Raw genomic sequence first — 23,841 nt, 5'->3', positions numbered from 1 at the left:
CAGAGCTGGCAGGATGGGGGAGGTCTGCTCTGGGCCTCAGGGACTGTCCCTTTGGGGCCAGCGTGCAGCCCATGAACAACACGCCTGACCCGTGGAGGGCTCTTCAGGTCCGGCCGCTATGATGGTTCAGCCACAAAACTGGAGGAAACAGGCCCAAACCTTTGCTGATCGGCTGACAGCTGCTCCGCGGGAGTTCTCGTTCTGGATGTGGGGTTCGTGGGGCCCTAGGCACCTCCAGCCCCGTGTCCTTTCTGGGGACGTAGGGGGTGCCCAACGGCAGCTACAGAGGACTCCGGCCCTGAGTGCTATGCCCCACTACCCAGCTCTGGGGGTGACCCTCTTCCTCCCCTCCCTCCACACCAGCCCTGGACGGGGCAGGGCTGCCTGTGGCACTTCTAACTTCTTTTACCTTCTGGTCATGGTATTTCCACCACTTAGGCCACCCAACACACACTTACGTTGGTTCTACTTACGTACTGCTGCTTAACCAGCGACTCCAAACTTACTGCTTAGAACAACTTGTCATTGGTGACGGTTTGTGCATTAAGGGGGCAGGTGAGTCTCTTGGGCTTGTGGTGGGCTGGGGACCAGGGCTGGGGGTATCTGTGGTGCCTTTCCCCCCAGATCAGGCACCTGGTCTGCTTGGCTGGAGCAGCTGAGAATTTGTCCATTTTATCTGGTCATTGAATTTATTGGCATAAACTTAATAATGTTCCTTTACTATGCTATTAATGTCTGTAGATTTTATAGTGACCTAGCTTCTTTTATTCCTCATACTGATCATTTGTGTCTTTTATTTTGATCATATGTAAGTTAGAGATTTGTCAATATTATTGGGGTTTTTTTTTTTTGAAGAATAAGCTTTTGGTTATTCTTGATTGTTCATTTTCTATTTCATGGATTTCTGCTCTTGTATCTATTATGTCCTTTCTTCTGTTTACTTTGCTCTTTTCCTCTCTTAAGGTGGAAGCTTAGATCATTGGTTTGAGACCTTCTTTTCTAATATAAGCATTTTTCAAACTATAAAATTTTCTCTAAATATTGTTCTGGCTGCATTCCATGATTTTGATGTGTTGTTCCTTTCTTTTTGGCCTAAAATCTTTTCTGAGTTTCTTGGGTTTTTTTTCTCTTCAACCCATGGAAATTTAGAAGTACGTTGTTTTAATTTCCAAGTATTGGAGGTCCTGACAAAGCAGTAAGCAGCGCAGGGGGGCGGGCTTGTGCTCACAGAGTCCACAGCCACCCAAGGCCCGACCCTCAGCCAGTCCTGGTGAAGGCCTGGCTCTTCTCTGACTAAACCCCTTCCTTCTCGCCGGAGCCGCCCGTTGTCTGAACTAGCCTTTGCTATTTCTGTGCATTTCCTCCGGCTTCATGGGTCTGTACCACCAAAGAACAGATTGAATTGTTTGGGGACAGATACTTAGAAATATGATGTGATACAGCAGAAATTGACACAACATTGTGGATCAACTATACTTGAATTAAAAAAAAAAAAGAAAGAAATACGACATGAGCCACAAATGCAAGCCAAAATATAATTTTAAAAAATTTTAATAGTTAACACTAAAAAGGTAAAAAAAGCAGATGAATTTAATTATAATAATATTTTATTTAATCTAGTATATACAAACTATTATCCTTTCAACGTGATCATTGTGAAAATATCAACGAGATATTTGACATTCTTTTTTTCATAAGTCTTCAAAATCTGATGTGCATTTTACACTCACAGCCTCATTTCATGCGCCTGTGTGCCTGGGGACTGGGTCTGTTTTCTCTGGTCAGTCCCACAACCGGGGGAAACAGCTGGAAATCAGGTGTGCAGCTGCAGAGTCACTCGCCAGAAAACACATCTGGGGTTTTGGCAAGTAAGCATTGAAAACAGGAAGCTCAGTTTTGCTTTGTAATGGTTTCCAAATAACAGTGTGAAATCCGCTTTTTTCTGACAGGGGAAGTTATGGAGCACGTTTCTTGGGACTGATGTTTTGTATTTGCTAGAAAATGCTGGGTGCAGAGGGCCTCAGGGGCCCTTCTGTGGCATTTGTTGGCGATAGGCCTGGTTTCCTGGACCCTCCAGGACGCCCCCCCGCCGCCCCCCAGGCTCCCAGATGCTGGGATGCTGGGAGTCACGCGTCTCAGAACTGCACTGATGACTTCAGGACACTCGTGCTGGCAGCTTCCTTGGTGGCAGCAAAGATTTTGTTAAAGATTTGTAAAGTTTGTATCTTTGCACCTCAGCCGCAGGCACCACTGACCTGATCTCTGTTGCCAGTGATTAGAATTCACATTTTAGGATTCCACACGAATGAAGTTGTGGTGGCTGCTCTTCCCTGACGTTCACCTGAGTTGCGTGCCTATCCGCAGCTTATCTATTTGCTGGGGCGCGTCCATTGCGGCTGCACCTCAGTGTCCAGCCACGCGTTGTTGATGAACGTTTGGGTTCAAACAGTTTTTGTCTGTTGTGCAAAAAACTGCTTGGAACATTCGCGGACAGGTTTTGTGTGGCGTGTGCCCAGGAGTGGCGTGGCTGGTTGTGTGGAGGGTCTGAGCATCTGCTCAGCTGCTTTGCAAAGTGGTTCTGTCTCACCGCCCCTCCTGCAGTGTGTACGATTCTCACTTGGTGTTGTCAGTCTTTTTAATCTTAGCGTCTTGAGGGTGTAGTGTGTTTCATCACAGTTAAAATTTCATTTCCCTTCCTAACTAGATACCAGGAGTATTCCTCCCATCCCCCCAGCCCACCCCACCCAGGTGTAACCACCAAAAACGTTTGCAAACATTTGGGGGGGCGGTGGGCGCACTGGAAATGTTACCTTAAATGGAAAAAGGGTCTTTGCAGATGTGATTGAGGACTTTGAGACAGGGAGATTGTCCTGGGTTACCCAGGTGGGGCGTAAATGCCGTCATAAGTGTCCTTATAAGAGGGGGCAAAGGAGATTTGACCCAGAAAGACGAGGAGGCACCAAGCTGCTGGCTGTGAAGACAGGAGAGGGACTGTGAAGCAGGGAGGGCGAGGGATGCTGGCAGCCTCCAGAAGCTGGACCAGGTGAGGAACGATGGTGCCCCTGCCTCTGAATGGAGGAGGCCCTGCTGACACCCCAGTCTCACACTGCGAGACTCATTTAGAACTTCTGCCCTCCAGACTGTACGAAAATTAAACTACTGTTGTTTTAAGTCACTCAGTTTGTGGTAGTTTGTGACAGCAACCACAGAAAACTAGTACAATTACTGCAAGAAATTAAATAAGACCTAAGTGAATGGGAGATACACGGTGCTCATGGGTTAGAGGACTCAGTGTTGAGATGTCCATCCTCCCCAGATTGATCTGTATGTTCATCGTGGTCCCCGTCGATATCACAGCAGGGTTTTTTTTAATAGAAATTGACAAACTCATTCTAAAATTTGTTGGAAATACAAAGGCTTTAGAATAGCCAAAGTTCACCTGAAAAAGAACAAAGCTAGAGGACCAGCACTGCCTGACTTCAAGGCTAATCCAGACAGTATGTGTTGGCATAAAGACAGACAAACAGATCAAAGGAACAGACTAGAGTCCAGAATTGACCCGTGTGTACACAGACAACTGGTTTTTTTATAAAAGTACAAATGCAGTTCACTGGAGAAAGAGCATAATCCTTGAACAGATGAAAAACATGGATAAAATGGGACTTTAAAACCTCACACCATATATGAAAGTTAACTCAAAATGGACCCTAGAACTAAATGTAGAACTTAAAACTATAAAACTTCTAGAAGAAAACAGAAAAATATCTTTGCAACCTTGGGTTAGGCAAGAAAGTTCTCAGATAAGATACCAAAATCACAATTCATAAGAGAAAAAAATGGATAAATTGGACTTCATCAACATTACAAACTCCTTACCGTCACCCTTCTGCTTTCCATAAAGAATATGGGAGGAAAATCTCTGAGGGGGGAATGAAACAGGAGAGAAGGGGGCAGAGCACAACCTTTGAAAGAATGACGTAGCCCGAGGACATGACATAAACGGATTAGAACCACATGGGTCCAAATTGGCAGACAAGTTGACTTCCACTAGACCTTGAAGCTCAGTATATGCTCACTGTAACACATTAGCCAGCTAAATGACACACCCACAGGCGTCATGACAGTTCCAAGACTGACCATAAGGATCAAAAAGTGGGCGGTGGCCCAATTCCTGGAAATCCCCGCCCCTTCCCAAAATAGCTGGAATACTCCTCCCACTCATTAGCCTATGAAATTACCCACCCCTATAAAAACTGACAACCCCACACCCTGGTGCCTTTCTCACCTTCTGAGATGGCCCACAGTCTGTCTGTGGAGTGTGTTTCTCTCTAAATAAATTCAGTTCTTACCTATCAAAAAAAATTTACAAACTTCTTTGAAAGACATTTTTTTGCTTTGTTTTGTTCTTTAATTAATTATTTATTTTTGGCTGTATTGGGTCTTCGCTGCTGCGCGGAAGCTTTCTCTAGTTGTGGAGAGCAGGGGCTACTCTTTGTTGCAATGTGTGGGCTTCTCATTGCGGTGGCTTCTCTTGTTGTGGAACACAGGCTCTAGGTGCACAGGCTTCAGTAGTTGTGGCATGTGGGCTCAGTAGTTGTGGCTCGTGGGCTCTAGAGCACAGGCTCAGTAGTTGCGGTGCACGGGCTTAGTTGCTCCACGGCATGTGGGATCTTCCCGGACCAGGGCTCGAACCCGTGTCCCCTGTGTTGGCAGGCAGATACTTAACCACTGCGCCACCAGGGAAGTCCCGAAAGACATTGTTAAGAAAATGAAAAGACAGGCCAGGGGAATGGGAGAAAATATTTACAAATAATATCTGATAAAGGACTTGTGCCCAGACCTCTGTAGGACTCTCAAGACTCAGTGATAAGAAAACAAACATCCCAATAAAAAAAGGGGCCAATGATTTGAATAGATGCTTCATCAAATAAGGTATATGGATGGTAAATTAGTTCAGCATCATTAACCATTAGAAAAATGTTAAGTCCACCACGAGATACTGCAGCACACCTATTAGCACGTCTAGAAGATAAAGGCTGGCCATCCCAAGTGTTTGCGAGGATGTGGAGCAATGGGAGCTCACACACCGCTGGTGCGAATGCAGATGATCCAACCACTGTGGAAAACAATTCAGCAATTGTTTTTGAAAGCTCACCGTACAACTGCCTTATCATCCAGCCACTCCCTCCTGGGTGTTTACCTGAGAGAAATGGAAGCCTCTCCACCCAGAGGCTTACACACAGATATACCCACAACACAAACTGGGAGCAGCCTGCATTCACTAATAGGCGAATGGAAAAATAGCTGTAGTTCTGAGCGAACAGGTGGTACTGAGTGCGAGAAACCAGAAGAGAGCACTTCTGCGTGACTCTATTTATGTGAAATTCTGGAAAATGCAAGCTAACTTATTTGTGATAGAAAGCAAATCAGGGAATTTCTTGGTGGTCCAGTGGTTAGGACTCCGCACTCTCACTGCCAAGGGCCTGGGTTCGATCCCTGGTTGGGGAACTAAGATCCCACAAGGCACTCAGCCAAAAAAAAAGCAAATCAGCAACTGCCTGGGGAGGGAGACAGGGAGCTCACCAAGGGGGACAGACAGGGGCATGAGGAAGCTGGGGAGGGGGTTTGTATGCTGGTCACGTTCATCAGACTTTAAATATGTACCGTGTATTGCATGTCAATCATAGTCAACAAAGCTGTAAGAAAGTCGTTTGAGTCGCCCTTTACACAACCAAGAGGAGATGTCAGTGGGCAGCCAGGTCTGTGGCCTGGAGCCTGGGGGCAATTAGGAATGAGTGGTCAGTGCTGATGGGCTCCTGGGTGGGAGGGTCCATGGAGCAGGGCTCTGGATCACCTAACACTGGGGGTCAGGGCGGAGCAAAGCTGCAGGTCACTGAGTGTCTGTCCCCCATTCCTGTATCAAAGCCCTGACCCCGCAATATGATGGAATTGGGAGGTGGGGCCTTTGAGAGTCACTAGGGTCAGCTGAGGCCGTGAGGGTGGGGCCCCGTGATGAGCTGAGTAGCACAGACGCTGGAGCTCTTGCTGCCGCGTGGGGACGTGGGGAGAAGGCCGCCTGCAGGCTAGGAAGAGGCCCCACCAGACCGGACCCTGAGCTGTGACGTGAGCTGCCATCCGCGGTGTCCATCTCAGCAGCGCCGGCAGAATGAAGCCTCACAGGTGAGCCAAGCCCGTGTGTGTTAATCAAACATTCGGCTGGGAGGCCTGGGGGCTGAGAGTGTGTTAGAATCAGTGGGTAGTAGGAGCACATGGTGGTCACGTGACGAAGCCAACGCGGCCAGACGCAGCGCCCGTGCTCGCAGGTGGGGGTGGGGGTGGCTGTAGCCGCCCCGCGTGGGGACCTCAGCCCTCCTCCGGGGTCCTTGCCCGAGCCGCCCCCGCCCTCTGAGGCTGCAGCGCCACTGGGTGTGGGAGCTCGTGTGCTGGGCTGAGGAGGGTGTGGGCATCCCCTGCCCCGTGCCCCTGATCAGAGTGGAAGTGAGCCGACTTAGGTACCCGGGGTCTTCAATTCCAGCACATCCCTCTCGCGGGTGGTGGGCTAGCCCTCGGGGCCGCCTGCCCAGGGCAGTGGGAGTGGGGTGTGTGTCTGTGTGTGTGCGCGTGTGCCTGTGCAAGGAGCTTGTCGGCGTTGAAGGCTCTGTGCCCGGAGCCTGGGGCCAAGAGAGGCAGGGTGTTTGGAGCTCCCTGGGAACCCCTTCCCTCCTGGGGGCTGTCGTGCCTCTCCCTCCCTGCCTTGGACCCTGACCCAGACGTCAGAGCGGGCAGTGCAGCTGAGGGGAGGAAAGGGAGCCTGGTGCCCAGATCCTTCATGCCCCCCAAGTGTCAAGGGAGAGAGCCCTGTGTTCTGGTCTCTAGCTGTTGGCAGAACTTCCGTGGCCCAGGCTAGGGGTAGTGGCTGCTGGCAGGGCAAATCCCAGAGAAGCCAGGAGCCGCCCTCGGCCCCCCGGTGGGCTGGCTGGACTGGCCTGAGCCCGTGGGGCAGTGGAGGCAGAATCGTGCCCAAGCCAGGGAACTGGCCCTGGAGTCCTGCTGACCTGCCTGATGCTCTGGGGCCTGGCCATGTTTCACATGTGGGGGATAAGAGGTCTGCCCTGGCCACTTGGACATGTGATGTGAGTGCAGTGAGCAACCCAAACGGGCCATTCGTGGAAGAAAGGTTGGTTTTCTTCTAAGACAGTTTTGGTCAAGATTTCTTGTAATGAGTCGCTGGGATTTTAGAGGCGGGATACGCTCATTAAGCCTGGGCCACTTTCTCCCGAGGGCTCCACGGCGTCCCCCGGCCAGCTGGTCAGTGGCCAGTCTGGACAGAACCTGGGCCCCCTGCTCTGCCACAGGATGAGGAAGGGGGACCCAGTGGCAGCCTCGAGGGGACAGACAGCGGCACCTGTGTACAGAGGGCGGCCGAGGGACTCACTGCCCGCTGGGACCCCTACACGCTATACTTCACACACCAGGTTAAAACATGGGATTCGTTAACGTGCACATAACTCAGTTTAAACGGTGACTGGAACTGATGCCTGGCAAATTTCTAGAAGGGTTGTTAAGACCCTCACAAGTTTTGTCTTGCTGGAAACCACATTTAAAACTCGGAACCTGCGGGCTTCCCTGGTGGTGCAGTGGTTGAGAGTCCGCCTGCTGATGCAGGGGACGCAGGTTCGTGCCCCGGTCCGGGAAGATCCCACATGCCGCGGAGCGGCTGGGCCCATGAGCCATGGCCGCTGAGCCTGCGCGTCCAGAGCCTGTGCTGCGCAACGGGAGAGGCCACAACAGTGAGAGGCCTGCGTACCGCAAAAAAAAAAAAAAAAAAAAAAAGTTTAAGAAAAATTAAAGTAAAACGAACTGTTTTCCTTTTTGGTATACAGCTTTGTGAGTTTTAGCACATGTGTACATATTTGTGTAACCACCACAACCCGGCTTTGTTTTTGTGTAAAATGGTGATAAATGTTTGGGCCTCACCCTCATTAATGTTCCCCAGCTTTAAAAGAAGCCCAGTGACCTGTGTGATTGAGGTTGCATTCGCTCACGGCAAAACCCAGGCTCAGGTCACACCTGTGGCTCAGGCGCAGAAGCCACCTGGGGTGCCGAGTGAGGTGGCGGTGGAATCGTCTTGAAGCAAAAGTGCTGAAGAGATGCTTGCTCAGGGCTGAGCGAGCTTGGCGGGTGTGGGCTGCATGCGAGGGGCGACCTGTCCTGAGTGACCGTTTGCTGCTGGACGTTCCCAGGCCACGTCCAAATACAGAAGAAACATCCCAGGCATAGAGGGACGTGGGTCTGTCCATCCTGCTCTGTTCCAGCTCAGCTTCCGGCCTCTGGCTCCCTGTCCCCACAGTGCGCTCACAGCCTCTCACTGTCAGTGACTCGGGTCCAGGACGGACCGAACGTCCGCCAGGTTCTCACAGAGTCAATGGTGCAAGTGCAGATTTTATAACATAGTAGAAATAAAGTAAGACTGCAGAGCCCCCGAGCCCAGCTGTCCACCAATGGTGCTGGACATGGTGAAGAAGGCCCCACATGGTGGGCGTGCAATGCCTTGTCATTCCTCTTCATTTTAGATGCTTGTTTTCGTTAACTGGCTCCAGCAGTGATTAGAGCACGCCCCCCGAGAACCTGGGTGGTTCATCAGCCGCAGAACAGGACCTGGTGGGGGACTTTGAGCCCATCTGTCAGCCTTGGGAGCTGGACACCACTGACCTGGCTCTAAAGCCCCTTGAACCTTTGTACCGACAGGGAAGGGATGTGCACATTTGCTTGTCACCTTCTGAGTGACTTTGTGGGAAATAACCTGTGGGTTGTGTGATGAGCTGTTTTTCTCTGTTAATTGTGTCCATACTAATTGCTTCCAGGTGTTTACCTCCAATGGCCCCACCGTGATCATGCCCACCTGGTTCTGCTCCCGAGCCTGGTTCTCCCACGTGGGCCCATTTGACGAGGGCGGGCGGGTAAGTGCGTGTCCCGTGGATTCCTCCTCTGGGCTGGGCGGGGCCGTGCTGGGCTGGGTGGGGCCGGGCTGGGCCGCCGTCCCCCGTCAGGGCCTTTGCAGCGCTTCCTGCTTCCGGGCCGGGCGTGCTGAGCCTCCCAGGGTGCAGCCGGGGCACCGCTCGGCCTGTGTTGTGCGGGAAGCAGGGGATTTCTGTGTGAAGGCTGTGGGCACCGGGCGTCTGCTCCTGGCTCACACCTGCCCGGCCCTGGTTGCCTCATCCTGCTTTAAGAGCTGTTTGTGGGAAAGCGCAGGAGGTGGGCAGTGTCATCCTGCCACCCCTGGACAAGAGCGGCGGAAGAGCTCCCCAGTTCTCCTGTGGCCGGTGGCCCTGGGGTGTTCGGGTCCAAGCTGGCCTGGCTCCTTCGTCTGCACCCTCGCCTACCTGAGGGGCCTCACCTGCAGAGCGGGGCCCACGCTGGTCTCTGGGCTGCGGCCTAGAAATGGGGATGCGACGCTGACCTGCTCCCCTCCCACCCCGACAGTCTTAAGAGTGAGCACTCCGACACCAATCAGAAGGTAAACCTGAGGGTTAGTTTATTTTCCCTTAACCCCCCGCCCTTAAATTGGCTTTGAGATCATGAGTTCTGGTCCTCGTGGTGGAAGGGGTGGGCCAGGCATGTTAAGACCCATCAGGCTAGAAGGTGGGGGTAACTCAGGCCCAGGCTCACCGTCTGCCCCAGGACCTTGGCCACGGTCCTGCCTGCTCTGAATGTCCTCTCCACTTCGGGGGGACCTTCACTGACTGCACAGGGGCCGCTTGGAGCCGACCCCCTGCCTGCTCCTACCCGGCATTCCTCTGCCCACTCCCCTGCCCGTCACGCACACAGTCTCATTTTAGAGGGAGAGGCTGGCTCCCCCACTGCCCCCTGCACTGGACCCTGGCCGGACGGTCCCTCATGGTCGCCCAGAAGTGCCCTCCAGGAGCAGTGCTGGTCTCAGGTTTACAAACCAGGGGCTCGAGGGGAGCATAGTGCCCTGAGGGCTGGACTTAGGTTTGGGGACTGGTCCTCAGCTGATTCTCCAGGCCCAAGAGGCTGCAGTTCTTGCCCATGGAGAGAAGGGCAGGGAACCGAAGCAGCCGGGACAGTCGAGGTGCTAAAGGACGCAGAGCAGGATGGTGGCGAGACTCGGGGGTGAGGGTGGCTGAGTGGTCGTGGACACAGCGGCCACGAGCTGGAACCTGCAAGGTGCACAGGTTTTAAATTGGGAAAATGCACTCGCAGAGGCAAGGTGGGGGAGGGGAGTCGGCGATTTGGAGGAGGGCGCCATCCGGCGCAGGACAGCATCCAGCTGAGGGGTCTGGATGTCCCCAGGAGGCAACGGTTTCAGGCCCTTAAACAAAAAGGAAAGTGACAAAAATGGTGTTTGTTGGTTCAGAACAGGGCTCTTCTGAGGGCCGGTCTGGCCTGGGTGAAAAAGTCTTGGAGGGGGAATGGCCTGGAGGGGGTCGCCACCCAGCACAGCAGACACTTTGCAGAAGTGCTTTTGCATCTGTTGGAAAGATCCCCAGGCTCGGAGTCGCTGTGTGAGTTACGAGCTGTCTCCCCCTCTCCAGAGGGTGTACCCCAGGCTCTTTGCATTTTAGCCATTCTGATTGCAGTTCTGTAGTTTCTTGTTGTATTTTAATTTTCATTTCTGAGATGACTTATGATGTTGAGCAATTTTTCATGCACCGATTGGCTACTTGTATGTTATTTTACGAAGCATCCAGATCTTTTGCCCAGTTTTAAGCGGGGTGTCTTCTTATTGTTGAGTTGTTGGTGTTCTTGGTCAGATACTTGCTTGTGGGTATTTTCTCCCATCCTGGGTCTCAGCGTTCTGGGATTTCCTCTCACTCCCACTTGTGCTCGTCCCAGATTCTATCCTGGGAATGTCAGAGCAGCAAGGCTGGGGCTTCCACCCCTGTTTTGTGGGTTTTATCTCCCCGCCCCGGGGGTTCCCACTCTGGGCATGGGGCTCACAGACGCCGTAGAGGTTGGCCACTCAGCCACCCAGAGCCAGAAGTCAGCACCTTCTCTGGTGCATTAAAAACCTCTCCTGGTATCGAAGAAGGTCTGTATTTTGTCATCTTTGTATTTCTCTCTCTTTAAACGCCCTTGGTCCCAAGTGCTCTGCTTAAACCTTTCCTGGTTGGCTTTTTGTTTTTCGGTGTTTGAAGGTATTCTGACCCCCACCTGTTGCCTCAACAGCAGCCAGTAGATCATCTGTTCCCTCTTTCCTCTCTCCTCCTGTTTGGTTGCGTGATTTCCGCTCTCGTCAGAAGGCAACCCCGCGTGCTGAGTCCCCAGCCGCCCGTCTGTGTCCCTGGACTCAGCCTCGCATGTCAGGCTGTCCGGGCCTCGGCGTTCCTTGAGTTCCTGCCCAATCAGACTGTGGCTCTGGACATGTGAAGGAGGTACGGGCTGGACAGAAAACCCTGAGCCACACCTTCGCTTGCATGTCTTGACAGCACAGCTCCCTGTTGCCTTGGTTTGCCTGACGCTCCTTCGATTCGCTCGGCTTTGTAAGGTGCTTGACCTTTTCCTGGAAGCTCTGAGAATTCCTCCCTTGTTAAAGACTCATGGTTTCACTGGGATTGGTCTTAATGCGGACCCGATTCCGACGTGTGGAACCAGAGTTCTCCTTCATGGTTTTTGTTGTTGTTGTTATTTGGGGTGAATTTCTGTCCACGGACGTGTCTGTTTTCTGTTTCTTCTCACACGGGCTTTGTAAAGCTGCGGTTCATGGGATTCCTACCTCAGGGTCGCCCCCTCTGTCACCCCAGGGAAGTGCAGCAGGTGTTGAGGGCAGGGAGGGGAGGAGGGTGTGTCTCTCCTTCTTTGTTTCCTTTTGTCCCACAGGGTCCTAATCCCCTTTCACCACATCTCTGAGGGCGCCTACCCATCCAACCGCGTGTTCTCACACCCCAGAGGCCCCAGGGCTCCGGGTGATCCCCCAGGTCTGCCCAGGCCCCCATCTCCACGGGGGACCGGGGCTCAGCACCCCATCTTCCTTGACGTCACCTCTGCATCCCATCGCGGCCTCTGTCGCTGTTTGCGATCAGTCAGCGGTGCCCAGGCTCTTGTGAATCGGGGGTGGGGGGTGCCCTCCAGCCACGTCCCAGGCACCTCCTCTGGCTAAATTCTCACTTGTCTCTTTGCCAGAAATAAGGGAACTCTGGGGTTGAGGTCCTCTTGGTCATGAGAAGAGAGGACATTGTCTCCTTCCTAAATCTATAAAGCGCAGAGTCACAATGTGCTCTTTTTTTTTTTTAACATCTTTATTGGGGTATAATTGCTTTACAATGGTGTGTTAGTTTCTGCTTTATAACAAAGTGAATCAGTTATACATATACATATGTTCCCATATGTCTTGCGTCTCCCTCCCTCCCACCCTCCCTATCCCACCCCTCCAGGCTGTCACAAAGCACCGAGCCAATATCCCTGTGCCATGCGGCTGCTTCCCACTAGCTATCTACCTTACTATGTTTGTTAGTGTGTATATGTCCATGACTCTCTCTCGCCCTGTCACAGCTCACCCTTCCCCCTCCCCATAACCTCAAGTCCATTCTCTAGTAGGTCTGTGTCTTTATTCCTGCCTTACCCCTAGGTTCTTCATGACTTTTTTTTTTCTTAAATTCCATATATATGTGTTAGCATACGGTATTTGTCTTTTTCTTTCTGACTTACTTCACTGTGTATGACAGACTCTAGGTCTATCCACCTCATTACAAATAGCTCAATTTCGTTTCTTTTTATGGCTGAGTAATATTCCATTGTATATATGTGCCACATCTTCTTTATCCATTCATCCGATGATGGGCACTTAGGTTGTTTCCATCTCTGGGCTATTGTAAACAGAGCTGCAATGAACATTTTGGTACATGACTCTTTTTGAATTTTGGTTTTCTCAGGGTATATGCCCAGTAGTGGGATTGCTGGGTCATATGGTAGTTCTATTTGTAGTTTTTTAAGGAACCTCCATACTGTTCTCCATAGTGGCTGAACCAATTCACATTCCCACCAGCAGTGCAAGAGTGTTCCCTTTTCTCCACACCCTCTCCAGCATTTATTGTTTCTAGATTTTTTGATGATGGCCATTCTGACTGGTGTGAGATGATCTCTCATTGTAGTTTTGATTTGCATTTCTCTAATGATTAATGATGTTGAGCATTCTTTCATGTGTTTGTTGGCAGTCTGTATATCTTCTTTGGAGAAATGTCTATTTAGGTCTTCTGCCCATTTTTGGATTGGGTTGTTTGTTTTTTTGTTATTGAGCTGCATGAGCTGCTTGTAAATTTTGGAGATTAATCCTTTGTCGGTTGCTTCATTTGCAAATATTTTCTCCCATTCTGAGGGTTGTCTTTTGGTCTTGTTTATGGTTTCCTTTGCTGTGCAAAAGCTTTGAAGTTTCATTAGGTCCCATTTGTTTATTTTTGTTTTTATTTCCATTACTCTAGGAGGTGGGTCAGAAAGGATCTTGCTGTGATTTATGTCATAGAGTGTTCTGCCTATGTTTTCCTCTAAGAGTTTGATAGTTTCTGGCCTTACATTTAGGTCTTTAATCCATTTTGAGCTTATTTTTGTGTATGGTGTTAGGGAGTGATCTAATCTCATACTTTTACATGTACCTGTCCAGTTTTCCCAGCACCACTTATTGAAGAGGCTGTCCTTTCTCCACTGTACATTCCTGCCACCTTTATCAAAGATAAGGTGTCCATATGTGCATGGGTTTATCTCTGGGCTTTCTATCCTGTTCCATTGATCTATCTTTCTGTTTTTGTGCCACTACCATACTGTCTTGATTACTGTAGCTTTGTAGTATAGCTGAAGTCAGGGAGCCTGATTCCTCCAGTTCCTTTTTTCATTCTCAAGATTGCTTTGGCTATTCGGGGTCTTTTGTGTTTCCATACAAATTGCGAAATTTTTTGTTCTAGTTCTGTGAAAAATGCCAGTGGTAGTTTGATAGGGATTGCATTGAATCTATAGATTGCTTTGGGTAGTAGAGTCATTTTCACAATGTTGATTCTTCCAATCCAAGAACATGGTATATCTCTCCATCTATTTGTGTCATCTTTAATTTCTTTCATCAGTGTCTTATAATTTTCTGCATACAGGTCTTTTGTCTCCTTAGGTAGGTTTATTCCTAGATATTTTATTCTTTTTGTTGCAGTGGTAAATGGGAGTGTTTTCTTGATTTCACTTTCAGATTTTTAATCATTAGTATATAGGAATGCCAGAGATTTCTGTGCATTAATTTTGTATCCTGCCACTTTACCAAATTCATTGATTAGCTCTAGTAGTTTTCTGGTAGCATCTTTAGGATTCTCTATGTATAGGATCATGTCATCTGCAAACAGTGACAGCTTTACTTCTTCTTTTCCGATTTGGATTCCTTTTATTTCCTTTTCTTCTCTGATTGCTGTGGCTAAAACTTCCAAAACTATGTTGAATAAGAGTGGTGAGAGTGGGCAACCTTGTCTTGTTCCTGATCTTAGTGGAAATGCTTTCAGTTTTTCACCATTGAGGATGATGTTTGCTGTGGGCTTGTCATATATGGCCTTTATTATGTTGAGGAAAGTTCCCTCTATGCCTACTTTCTGCAGGGTTTTTATCATAAATGGGTGTTGAATTTTGTCAAAAGCTTTCTCTACATCTATTGAGATGATCATATGGTTTTTCTCCTTCAATTTGTTAATATGGTTTATCACATTGATTGATTTGCGTATATTGAAGAATCCTTGCATCCCTGGAATAAACCCCACTTGATCATGGTGTATGATCCTTTTAATGTGCTGTTGGATTCTGTTTGCTAGTATTTTGTTGAGGATTTTTGCGTCTATGTTCATCAGTGATATTGGCCTGTAGTTTTCTTTCTTTGTGACATCCTTGTCTGGTTTTGGTATCAAGGTGATGGTGGCCTCATAGGAGGAATTTGGGAGTGTTCCTCCCTCTGCTATTATTTTGGAAGAGTTTGAGAAGGATAGGTGTTAGCTCTTCTCTAAATGTTTGATAGAATTCGCCTGTGAAGCCATCTGGTCCTGGGCTTTTGTTTGTTGGAAGATTTTTAATCACAGTTTCAATTTCAGTGCTTGTGATTGGTCTGTTCATATTTTCTATTTCTTCCTGATTCAGTCTTGGCAGGTTGTGCATTTCTAAGAATTTGTCCATTTCTTCCAGGTTGTCCATTTTATTGGCATAGAGTTGCTTGTAGTAATCTCTCATGATCTTTTTTATTTCTGCAGTGTCAGTTGTTACCTCTCCTTTTTCATTTCTAATTCTATTGATTTGAGTCTTCTCCCTTTTTTTCTTGATGAGTCTGGCTAGTGGTTTATCTATTTTGTTTATCTTCTCAAAGAACCAGCTTTTAGTTTTATTGATCTTTACTATTGTTTCCTTCATTTCTTTTTCATTTATTTCTGATCTGATTTTTATGATTTCTTTCCTTCTGCTAGCTTTGGGGTTTTTTTTGTTCTTCTTTCTCTAATTGCTTGAGGTGCAAGGTTAGGTTATTTATTCGAGATGTTTCCTGCTTCTTAAGGTGGGCTTGTATTGCTATAAACTTCCCCCTTAGAACTGCTTTTGCTGCATCCCATAGGTTTTGGGTCGTTGTGTCTCCATTGTCATTTGTTTCTAGGTATTTTTTTATTTCCTCTTTGATTTCTTCAGTGATCACTTCATTATTAAGTAGTGTATTGTTTAGCCTCCATGTGTTTGTATTTTTTACAGATCTTTTCCTGTAATTGATATCTAGTCTCATGGCGTTGTGGTCAGAAAAGATACTTGATACAATTTCAATTTTCTTAAATTTAGCAAGGCTTGATTTGTGACCCAAGATATGATCTATCCTGGAGAATGTTCCATGAGCACTTGAGAAAAATGTGTATTCTGTTGTTTTTGGATGGAGTGTCCTATAAATATCAATTAAGTCCATCTTGTTTAATGTATCATTTAAAGCTTGTGTTTCCTTATTTATTTTCATTTTGGATGATCTGTCCATGGGTGAAAGTGGGGTGTTTAAGTCCCCTACTATGAATGTGTTACTGTCGATTTCCCCTTTTATGGCTGTTAGTATTTGCCTTATGTATTGAGGTGCTCCTATGTTGGGTGCATAAATATTTACAATTGTTATATCTTCTTCTTAGATCGATCCCTTGATCATTATATAGTATCCTTCTTTGTCTCTTTTAATAGTCCTTATTTTAAAGTCTATTTTGTCTGATATGAGAATTGCTACTCCAGCTTTCTTTTGGTTTCCATTTGCATGGAATATCTTTTTCCATCCCCTTACTTTCAGTCTGTATGTGTCTCTAGGTCTGAAGTGGGTCTCTTGTAGACAGCATATATAAGTGTCTTGTTTTTGTATCCATTCAGCTAATCTGTGTCTTTTGGTGGGAGCATTTAGTCCATTTACATTTAAGGTAATTATCGAGATGTATGTTCCTATTCCCATTTTCTAAATTGTTTTGGGTTCGTTATTATAGGTCTTTTCCTTCTCTTGTGTTTCTTGCCTAGAGAAGATCCTTTAGCATTTGTTGTAAAGCTGGTCTGGTGGTGCTGAACTCTCTCAGCTTTTGCTTGTCTGTAAAGGTTTTAATTTCTCCATCAAATCTGAATGAGATCCTTGCTGGGTAGAGTAATCTTGGTTGCAGGTTTTTCTCCTTCATCACTTTCAGTATGTCCTGCCACTCCCTTCTGGCTTGTAGGGTTTCTGCTGAGAGATCAGCTGTTAACCTTATGGGGATTCCCTTATGTGTTATTTGTTGTTTTTCCCTTGCTGCTTTTAATATGCTTTCTTTGTATTTAATTTTTGACAGTTTGATTAATATGTGTCTTGGCGTATTTCTCCTTGTATTTATCCTGTATGGGACTCTCTGTGCTTCCTGGACTTGATTAACTATTTCCTTTCCCATATTAGGGAAGTTTTCAACTATAATCTCTTCAAATATTTTCTCAGTCCCTTTCTTTTTCTCTTCTTCTTCTGGAACCCCTATAATTCGAATGTTGGTGCGTTTAATGTTGTCCCAGAGGTCTCTGAGACTGTCCTCAGTTCTTTTCATTCTTTTTTCTTTATTCTGCTCTGCAGTAGTTATTTCCACTATTTTATCTTCCAGGTCACTTATCCATTCTTCTGCCTCAGTTATTCTGCTATTGATCCCATCTAGAGTACTTTTCATTTCATTTATTGTGTTGTTCATCGTTGCTTGTTTCATCTTTATTTCTTCTAGGTCCTTGTTAACTGTTTCTTGCATTTTGTCCATTCTATTTCCAAGATTTTGGATCATCCTTACTATCATTCTGAATTCTTTTTCAGGTAGACTGCCTATTTCCTCTTCATTTGTTAGGTCTGGTGCATTTTTATCTTGCTCCTTTATCTGCTGTGTGTTTTTCTGTCTTCTCATTTTGCTTATCTTACTGTGTTTGGGGTCTCCTTTTTGCAGACTGCAGGTTCGTAGTTCCCGCTGTTTTTGATGTCTGTCTCCAGTGGCTAAGGTTGGTTCAGTGGGTTGTGTAGGCTTCCTGGTGGAGGGGACTAGTGCCTGTGTTGTGGTGGATGAGGCTGGATCTTGTCTCTCTAGTGGGCAGGTTCACGTCTGGTGGTGTGTTTTGGGGTGTCTGTGGCCTTATTATGATTTTAGGCAGCCTCTCTGCTAATGGGTGGGGTTGTGTTCCTGTTTTGCTAGTTGTTTGGCATAGGTTGTCCAGCACTGTGGCTTGCTGGTCGTTGAGTGAAGCTGGGTGCTGGTGTTAAGATGGAGGTCTCTGGGAGATTTTCGCTGTTTGATATTATGTGGAGCTGGGAGGTCTCTTGTTGACCAGTGTCCTGAAGTTGGCTCTCCTACCTTAGAGACAGAGCCCTGACTCCTGGCTGCAGCACCAAGAGCCTTTCATCCACACGGCTCAGAATAAAAGGGAGAAAAAGTAGAGGGAATTAGTAGAAGTATGAGGAAAGAAAGAAGGAATGGAGGGAAGGAAGGAAGGAAGAAAGAAAGAAAGAAAGAAGCAAAGAAGGAAAGAAGGCAAGAAGGAAAGAAAGGAGGGAGGGAGGGAGGAAGGAAGGAGGGAAAGAAGGAAAAAAGACAGAAAGAAAGAAGATACAGTAAAAATAAAGTATAATAAAGTTATTGAATTAAAAAATTCTTATTTAGAAAAAAAAAAGGGACGGATAGAACCTTAGGACAAATGTTGGAACCAAAGCTATACAGACAATCTTACACAGAAGCGTACACATACACCCTCACTAAAAGAGGTAAAGGGGGAAAAATCATAAATCTTGCTGTCAGAGACCACCTCCTCAATTTGGGATGATTCGTTGTCTAAAGGAGGGAAGGAAGGACGGAAAGAAAGAAAGAACGAAGGTAAAGTAAAATATTGTTATTAAAATTAAAATTATTAAGAAAAAAATTTTTTAAAAAACCATGGACGGATAGAACCCTAGGACAAATGGTGGAAGCAGACTATACAGACAAGATCTCACACAGAAGCATACACAGACACATTCACAAAAAGAGGAAAGGGGAAAAAATCATAGATCTGGCTCCTAAAGTCCACCTCCTCAATTTGGGACGATTGGCTGTCTATTCAGGTATTCCACAGACGCAGGTACATCAAGTTGATTGTGGAGCTTTCATCCGCTGCTTCTGAGGCTGCTGGGAGAGATTTCCCTTTCTCTTCTTTGTTCTCACAGCTCCCGGGGCTCAGCTTTGGATTTGGCCCTGCCTCTGCGTGTAGGTCGCTGGAGGGCGTCTGTTTTTTGCTCAGACAGGACGGGGTTAAAGGAGCCGCTGATTCGGGGGCTCTGGCGCACTCAGGCCGGCGGGGAGGGAGGGGCACGGAGTGCGGGGCGGGCCTGCGGTGGCAAAGGCCAGCGTGACTTTGCACCAGCCTGAGGCCCGCCGTGCGTTCTCCCGGGGAAGTTGTCCCTGGATCCTGGGAACCTGGCAGTGGCGGGCTGCACAGGCTCCGCGGAAGAGGGGTGTGGAGAGTGACCTGTGCTCGCACACAGGCCCCTTGGTGGCGGCAGCAGCAGCCTTAGCGTCTCCCGCCTGTCTCTGGGGTCCGCGCTTTTAGCCGCAGCTCGCGCCCGTCTCTGGGGTTCGCGCTTTTAGCCGCGGCTCACGCCCGTCTCTGGAGTTCCTTTAAGCAACGTTCTTAAACCCCTCTCCTCACGCACCAGGAAACAAAGAGGGAAGAAGAAGTCTCTTGCCTCTTCGGCAGGTGCAGACTTTTCCCCGGACTCCCTCCCGGCTAGCTGTGGTGCACTAACCCCTTCAGGCTATGTTCAAGCCGCCAACCCCAGTCCTCTCCCTGCGCTCCGTCCGAAACCCCGAAACCGAAACCCGAGCCTCAGAGCCTCAGCTCGCAGCCCCGCCCGCCCCGGCGGGTGAGCAGACAAGCCTCTCGGGCTGGTGAGTGCCGGTCGGCACCGATCCTCTGTGCGGGAATCTCCCCGCTTTGCCCTCCGCACCCGTTGCTGTGCTCTCCTCCGCGGCTTCGAAGCTCCCCACTCCGCCTCCCGCAGTCTCCGCCCGCGAAGGGGCTTCCTAGTGTGTGGAAACTTTCCCTCCTTCACAGCTCCCTCCCACTGGTGCAGGTGCCGTCCCTATTCTTTTGTCTCTGTTTTTTCTTTTTTTTTCTTTTGCCCTACCCAGGTACTTGGGGAGTTTCTTGCCTTTTGGGAGGTCTGAGGTCTTCTGCCAGCCTTCAGTAGGTGTTCTGTAGGAGTTGTTCCACGTGTAGATGTATTTCTGGTGTATCTGTGGGGAGGAAGGTGATCTCCGTGTCTTACTCTTCCGCCATCTTCCTGATATGAGTTCACAATGTGCTCTTGAAAGATGACTCTGAAAATGCAGAAAATTAGAAAAAGGAAAAACTACGCAAATGACCTGTGAACCCATCACCACACATCTGTGAACTTTTGTGTGGGGTCCTTCTGTCTTCCTTTTACTGTGGACCACTTTTAGCCAAGCTGCAAACACAATTTTGAAACTTGATTTTTAACTTAACATTTTGTTATAAATCTTTTCATGTCGTTGTGGTCTTTGTGAAAACACTTCAGTCACCACACAGTAGTCCATCGAGTCACTGATTGATTGAACCGCCCGACGCTGCAAGTGAAGTGGTTCGCGTGTTTCCGCGTCGCTAACGAGACTGCGCCGATTTCCTACTCGGCTGGCTTCCATCGCGTTGCCCTGACGGCCTTGCGGTGTGTCAGGGACCCCGGGCGGCGATTCCCTGGGCAGTGGTGGCTTTGTTCAGGGACGGAGGCGGGCAGGCTGGTGCCCAGTGTGGCAGCTCAGGAGTGAGAGCTGAGTGGGCTGCTTCCAGGGATGGCGCTCAGGCCCGAGCCAGGAGGCAGCGGACCTCGCGCCTGGGCGGCCACAGACAAAGAGCATCAGTTCATCACAGACCCCAGAAGCCAGGTGCACAGGGCCCATTCAGGGGATACGCTCGGGCCAAGAAGCTGGCCAAGAGGGACCAGGGGTCCCATCTCCCCCCGAGGATGACGGCCACCAGGCTCCATCAGGACATTGAGACCTCAGAGGCCAGCTGTGCCGCCTTCCTCTCGGGGTGGACGAGCTGGGGGGCAGCCATGGCTTTACTGGAAGCAGTGGGCCCAGCCGTGGTGCTGGCATTGGCTCGGTGAAACCGAGCTCGGGCTGGGGAACCGGCAGAGGAGGACAGTCTGGGGCCGGAGAGCAGCAGCCTCTGGGCTGTCAGGAAACGAGCCTCTGCCCGGAGCAGGGGTCCTGGCAGTGTCCCCAGCCATTGCTGGGCTCTGCTCACCAGACACACCCTGGGTGACCTTCTGTCCAGAACCCCTGCTCACTTGGTTTTCACCTTGAATTTTAAAAAGTGAGGGGAGCCAACTTGGTGTCCCCACCAGGACTGAGATCCCCCAGACTGACCAGCAGGGTGGCTGTGACCCCAACGGCCAGCCCTGGTCTGTGCTTCTCCAGGAGGGGGCGGGAGGCCTGCGTTCTCACAGGACGGGAACACCCAGCGGGACGCTGCAGACCCTCGGAACAGCAAGCCCGTCAACAGGGAGGGGGCAGGTCAGCGGGCCAGCAGCGCGGGCCAGGGGTCAAGTTTGAGGCTGTGAGTGAGGGTGACACTGGGGCTTGGGTCCACCCCTCAGGCACCTTCTTGTCCTGAAGACGCCTCTTGTGGTCACGCTTGCCCAGTGCCGGCCACAGGTGGGGGAGCTGGACGTGTTGTTTTCCCGCTGAGGCCTCACAGGTCATGCCAGGCTCAAGCGGCTGGGGTGCCGGACGGATCCGCGTCTCCCGTCGCCAGAATGAGGCTCTGTCGTGAGTGGAGACACGTTTCTTTCATCCCGCAGGGTGTCCCCGAGGACTTGCTGTTCTTCCACGAACACCTGAGGAAGGGCGGCGGGCTTGTCCGCGTGGACCAGAGCCTGCTTCTCTACCGCTACCACCCCGGCGCGGCCACACACTCCATCCTCGAGTACGCAAGTCCGGGGGGCCAGACCGGGCGGGGTCAGTGGGGCAGACACAGGTGACCCAGTCAGGTCGCGAGGCAGGAAACCTGGGAGCGTGGGCGGCACGGGGCTCGCGGCCCCCCGGGAGGGACGTTGTCCTAGGTCCACGGGCCAGCATTTCCCCAGGATCAAAGCCAATTGTCTGTGCTCACTTTTTTGAAGTGAGGCAGGATTCACGTGTAGTTGTTCTCTTGGGGGTTTGTTCTCACTTGCTTTGAGTCGACGGGATTCTCAGCGTGAGCCCAGCCCCCCGCTAACGTGATTACAGGCGGGCTGGGGGCACCCTCTTCCTTCTCCGCCCACCAAGGGGAGGGCTACTGGGACCGAGGTTGGGCCGATTCCTCTGTGGGGCATCACAAGGACACTAGCCCCCTCCCTCTCATGGCCCCCACGTCCCCCAGGCCCCAAGGCTAGAGGCCGACTACCAGGGACGGGGCAGGGATGGTGCCGAAAGTACAGGCAGGGTGAAGGCAAGGGAGGGGTGTGCTTTTCTTTCTTTAGTTTGAACTGTGTGTGTGTGCGCGCATGTGTGTCTGTGTGTGCACGTTTGTGCATGTGTGTGGGTGTTGCATTTCAAACAACTACAAGTATGTATCCCCCTTGGTGCTACCGTAATGCTGCTCTCTTGGGGACAGGGAGGAATGGGGCCCTGAAACAGGTCTGCGATCAGGGGATCTTTTGATTGTAAAGAGCATGATGCAGGGACATGCATTTGTGTTTCTGGAAGTAGAAGAGGCTCTGTTCTTCCCCTGGAGGGTGTGAGACTCGTTGGAAGGCGTGGCTTCTCAGCTTCTGTCCTGGGAGGTCTCCTGTCCACTGTCACAGTGGGTGTGATGTGCACTGTCACAGTGGGTGTGATGCTGATTTGGGCATGTGTCGTCGGTGGGGGGGTGTCCCAGATTGCAGCAGCCATATAGTTTATTTATTTATTTATTTATTTATTTTTGGCTTCGTTGCTGGGCGCGGGCTTTCTCTAGTTGCGGTGAGCAGGGGCTACTCTTCGTTGCGGTGTGCGAGCTTCTCATTGCGGTGGCTTCTCTTGTTGCAGAGCAGGGGCTCTAGGCGTGTGGGCTTCAGTAGTTGTGGCACGCGGGCTCAGTAGTTGTGGCTTGCAGGCTGTACGGCGCAGGCTCAGCAGTTGTGGCACACGGACTTAGTTGCTCCGTGGCATGTGGGATCTTCCCGGACCAGGACTCGAACCCATGTTCCCTGCATTGGCAGGCGGATTCCTCACCACTGCACCACCAGGGAAGCCCCCAGCATCCATATTGACTTGGGAGATCCTTGAACTTTTGCACATGTGCTATTCAACACTAAAACTTAGCTTCTTTGTTTTCCAGCTTTAAGCAAAAGAGCTTGATTTCTCTTCTGTTAAGTCTGAATTTTCATACAGTAGATTTAGTGGAGCATCATTGGGAGTTTGTTGTCATGAACTTGACTCAATGCAAGTGTGATTTGCACACATGGGGTAAAGGTCATTTTCTAGGGGGACATAACAATCCTAAATGTGTATATCCCTAATCCCAGAGTTTCAAAATACATGAGGCAAAAACTGAGATTGGAGTTGGAGATTTTAATACTCCTATCTCAGTAATTGATAGAAGTTGGGGGGTGGGGAAGTCTGTGAGGATCAGAAGGTTTGAACAACACTATTAACCGACATGACAGTAGACAGTTAAGGAACACTATAGTCAACTGCAGAATACGCATTCTTTTAAAGTACAAGATAGACGTTACTTTGGACCAAGAAACAAATCTGAATAAATTTCAAATGATTGAAAGCATACGGGTTATGTTTTATAAATTAGAAATCATTAAGACATCTTTTTTTCTTTTTTTTGGCTACGTTAGGTCTGTGGCTGTGTGCGGGCTTTCTCTAGTTTTGCGGCAAGCGGGAGCTACTCTTCGTTGCGGTGCACAGGCTTCTCGTTGCAGTGGCTTCTCTTGTTGTGGAGCACGGGCTCTAGGTGCATGGGCTTTGGTAGTTGTGGCTCGCAGGCCTTAGAGTGCAGGCTCAGTAGTTGTGGCACATGGGCTTAGTTGCTTCATGGCATGGGGGATCTTCCCGGACCAGGGCTTAAACCTGTGTCCCCTGCCTTGGCAGGCAGATTCTTAATCACTGCACCACCAGGAAAGCCCTAAGACATCTTGAATATACAAAATATTTGGAAATTAAGCAACCAAGGGAAAAAATCACAAAGGATATTAGGGAAAAAATTTAACTTGATGACAAAACAGTATGTCAAAATTTGTGGAATTTAGCTAAAGCAGAGTTTATAATAAGTTTTTATAGCTTTACAAGTTTATATTATGAAAGAAGAAACTAAGCAATTATCTAAGTCTCCACCTTTAAAGGTTTC

At 49.2% G+C, this 23,841-nt stretch overlaps 1 protein-coding gene across 2 annotated transcripts in view; it reads left to right on the top strand.

Moving 5' to 3' along the window:
- The window catches only part of B3GNTL1 (UDP-GlcNAc:betaGal beta-1,3-N-acetylglucosaminyltransferase like 1), a 118,240-nt gene that overhangs the window by 74,844 nt on the left and 19,555 nt on the right, over positions 1-23,841 (top strand). For both annotated transcript variants that reach the window (XM_082861647.1, XM_082861646.1), the window contains 2 exons: positions 8,865-8,960; positions 21,323-21,447. In XM_082861647.1, coding sequence (XP_082717773.1) covers positions 8,865-8,960; positions 21,323-21,447 — 221 coding nt within the window. The remainder of the gene's footprint in view (positions 1-8,864; positions 8,961-21,322; positions 21,448-23,841) is intronic.

The sequence above is a fragment of the Leucopleurus acutus genome, assembly GCF_964270905.1.
Source record: "Leucopleurus acutus genome assembly, chromosome: 19".
NCBI classification, from domain to species: Eukaryota; Metazoa; Chordata; class Mammalia; order Artiodactyla; family Delphinidae; genus Leucopleurus; species Leucopleurus acutus.
This window is presented reverse-complemented; position numbering and strand designations above follow the sequence as displayed.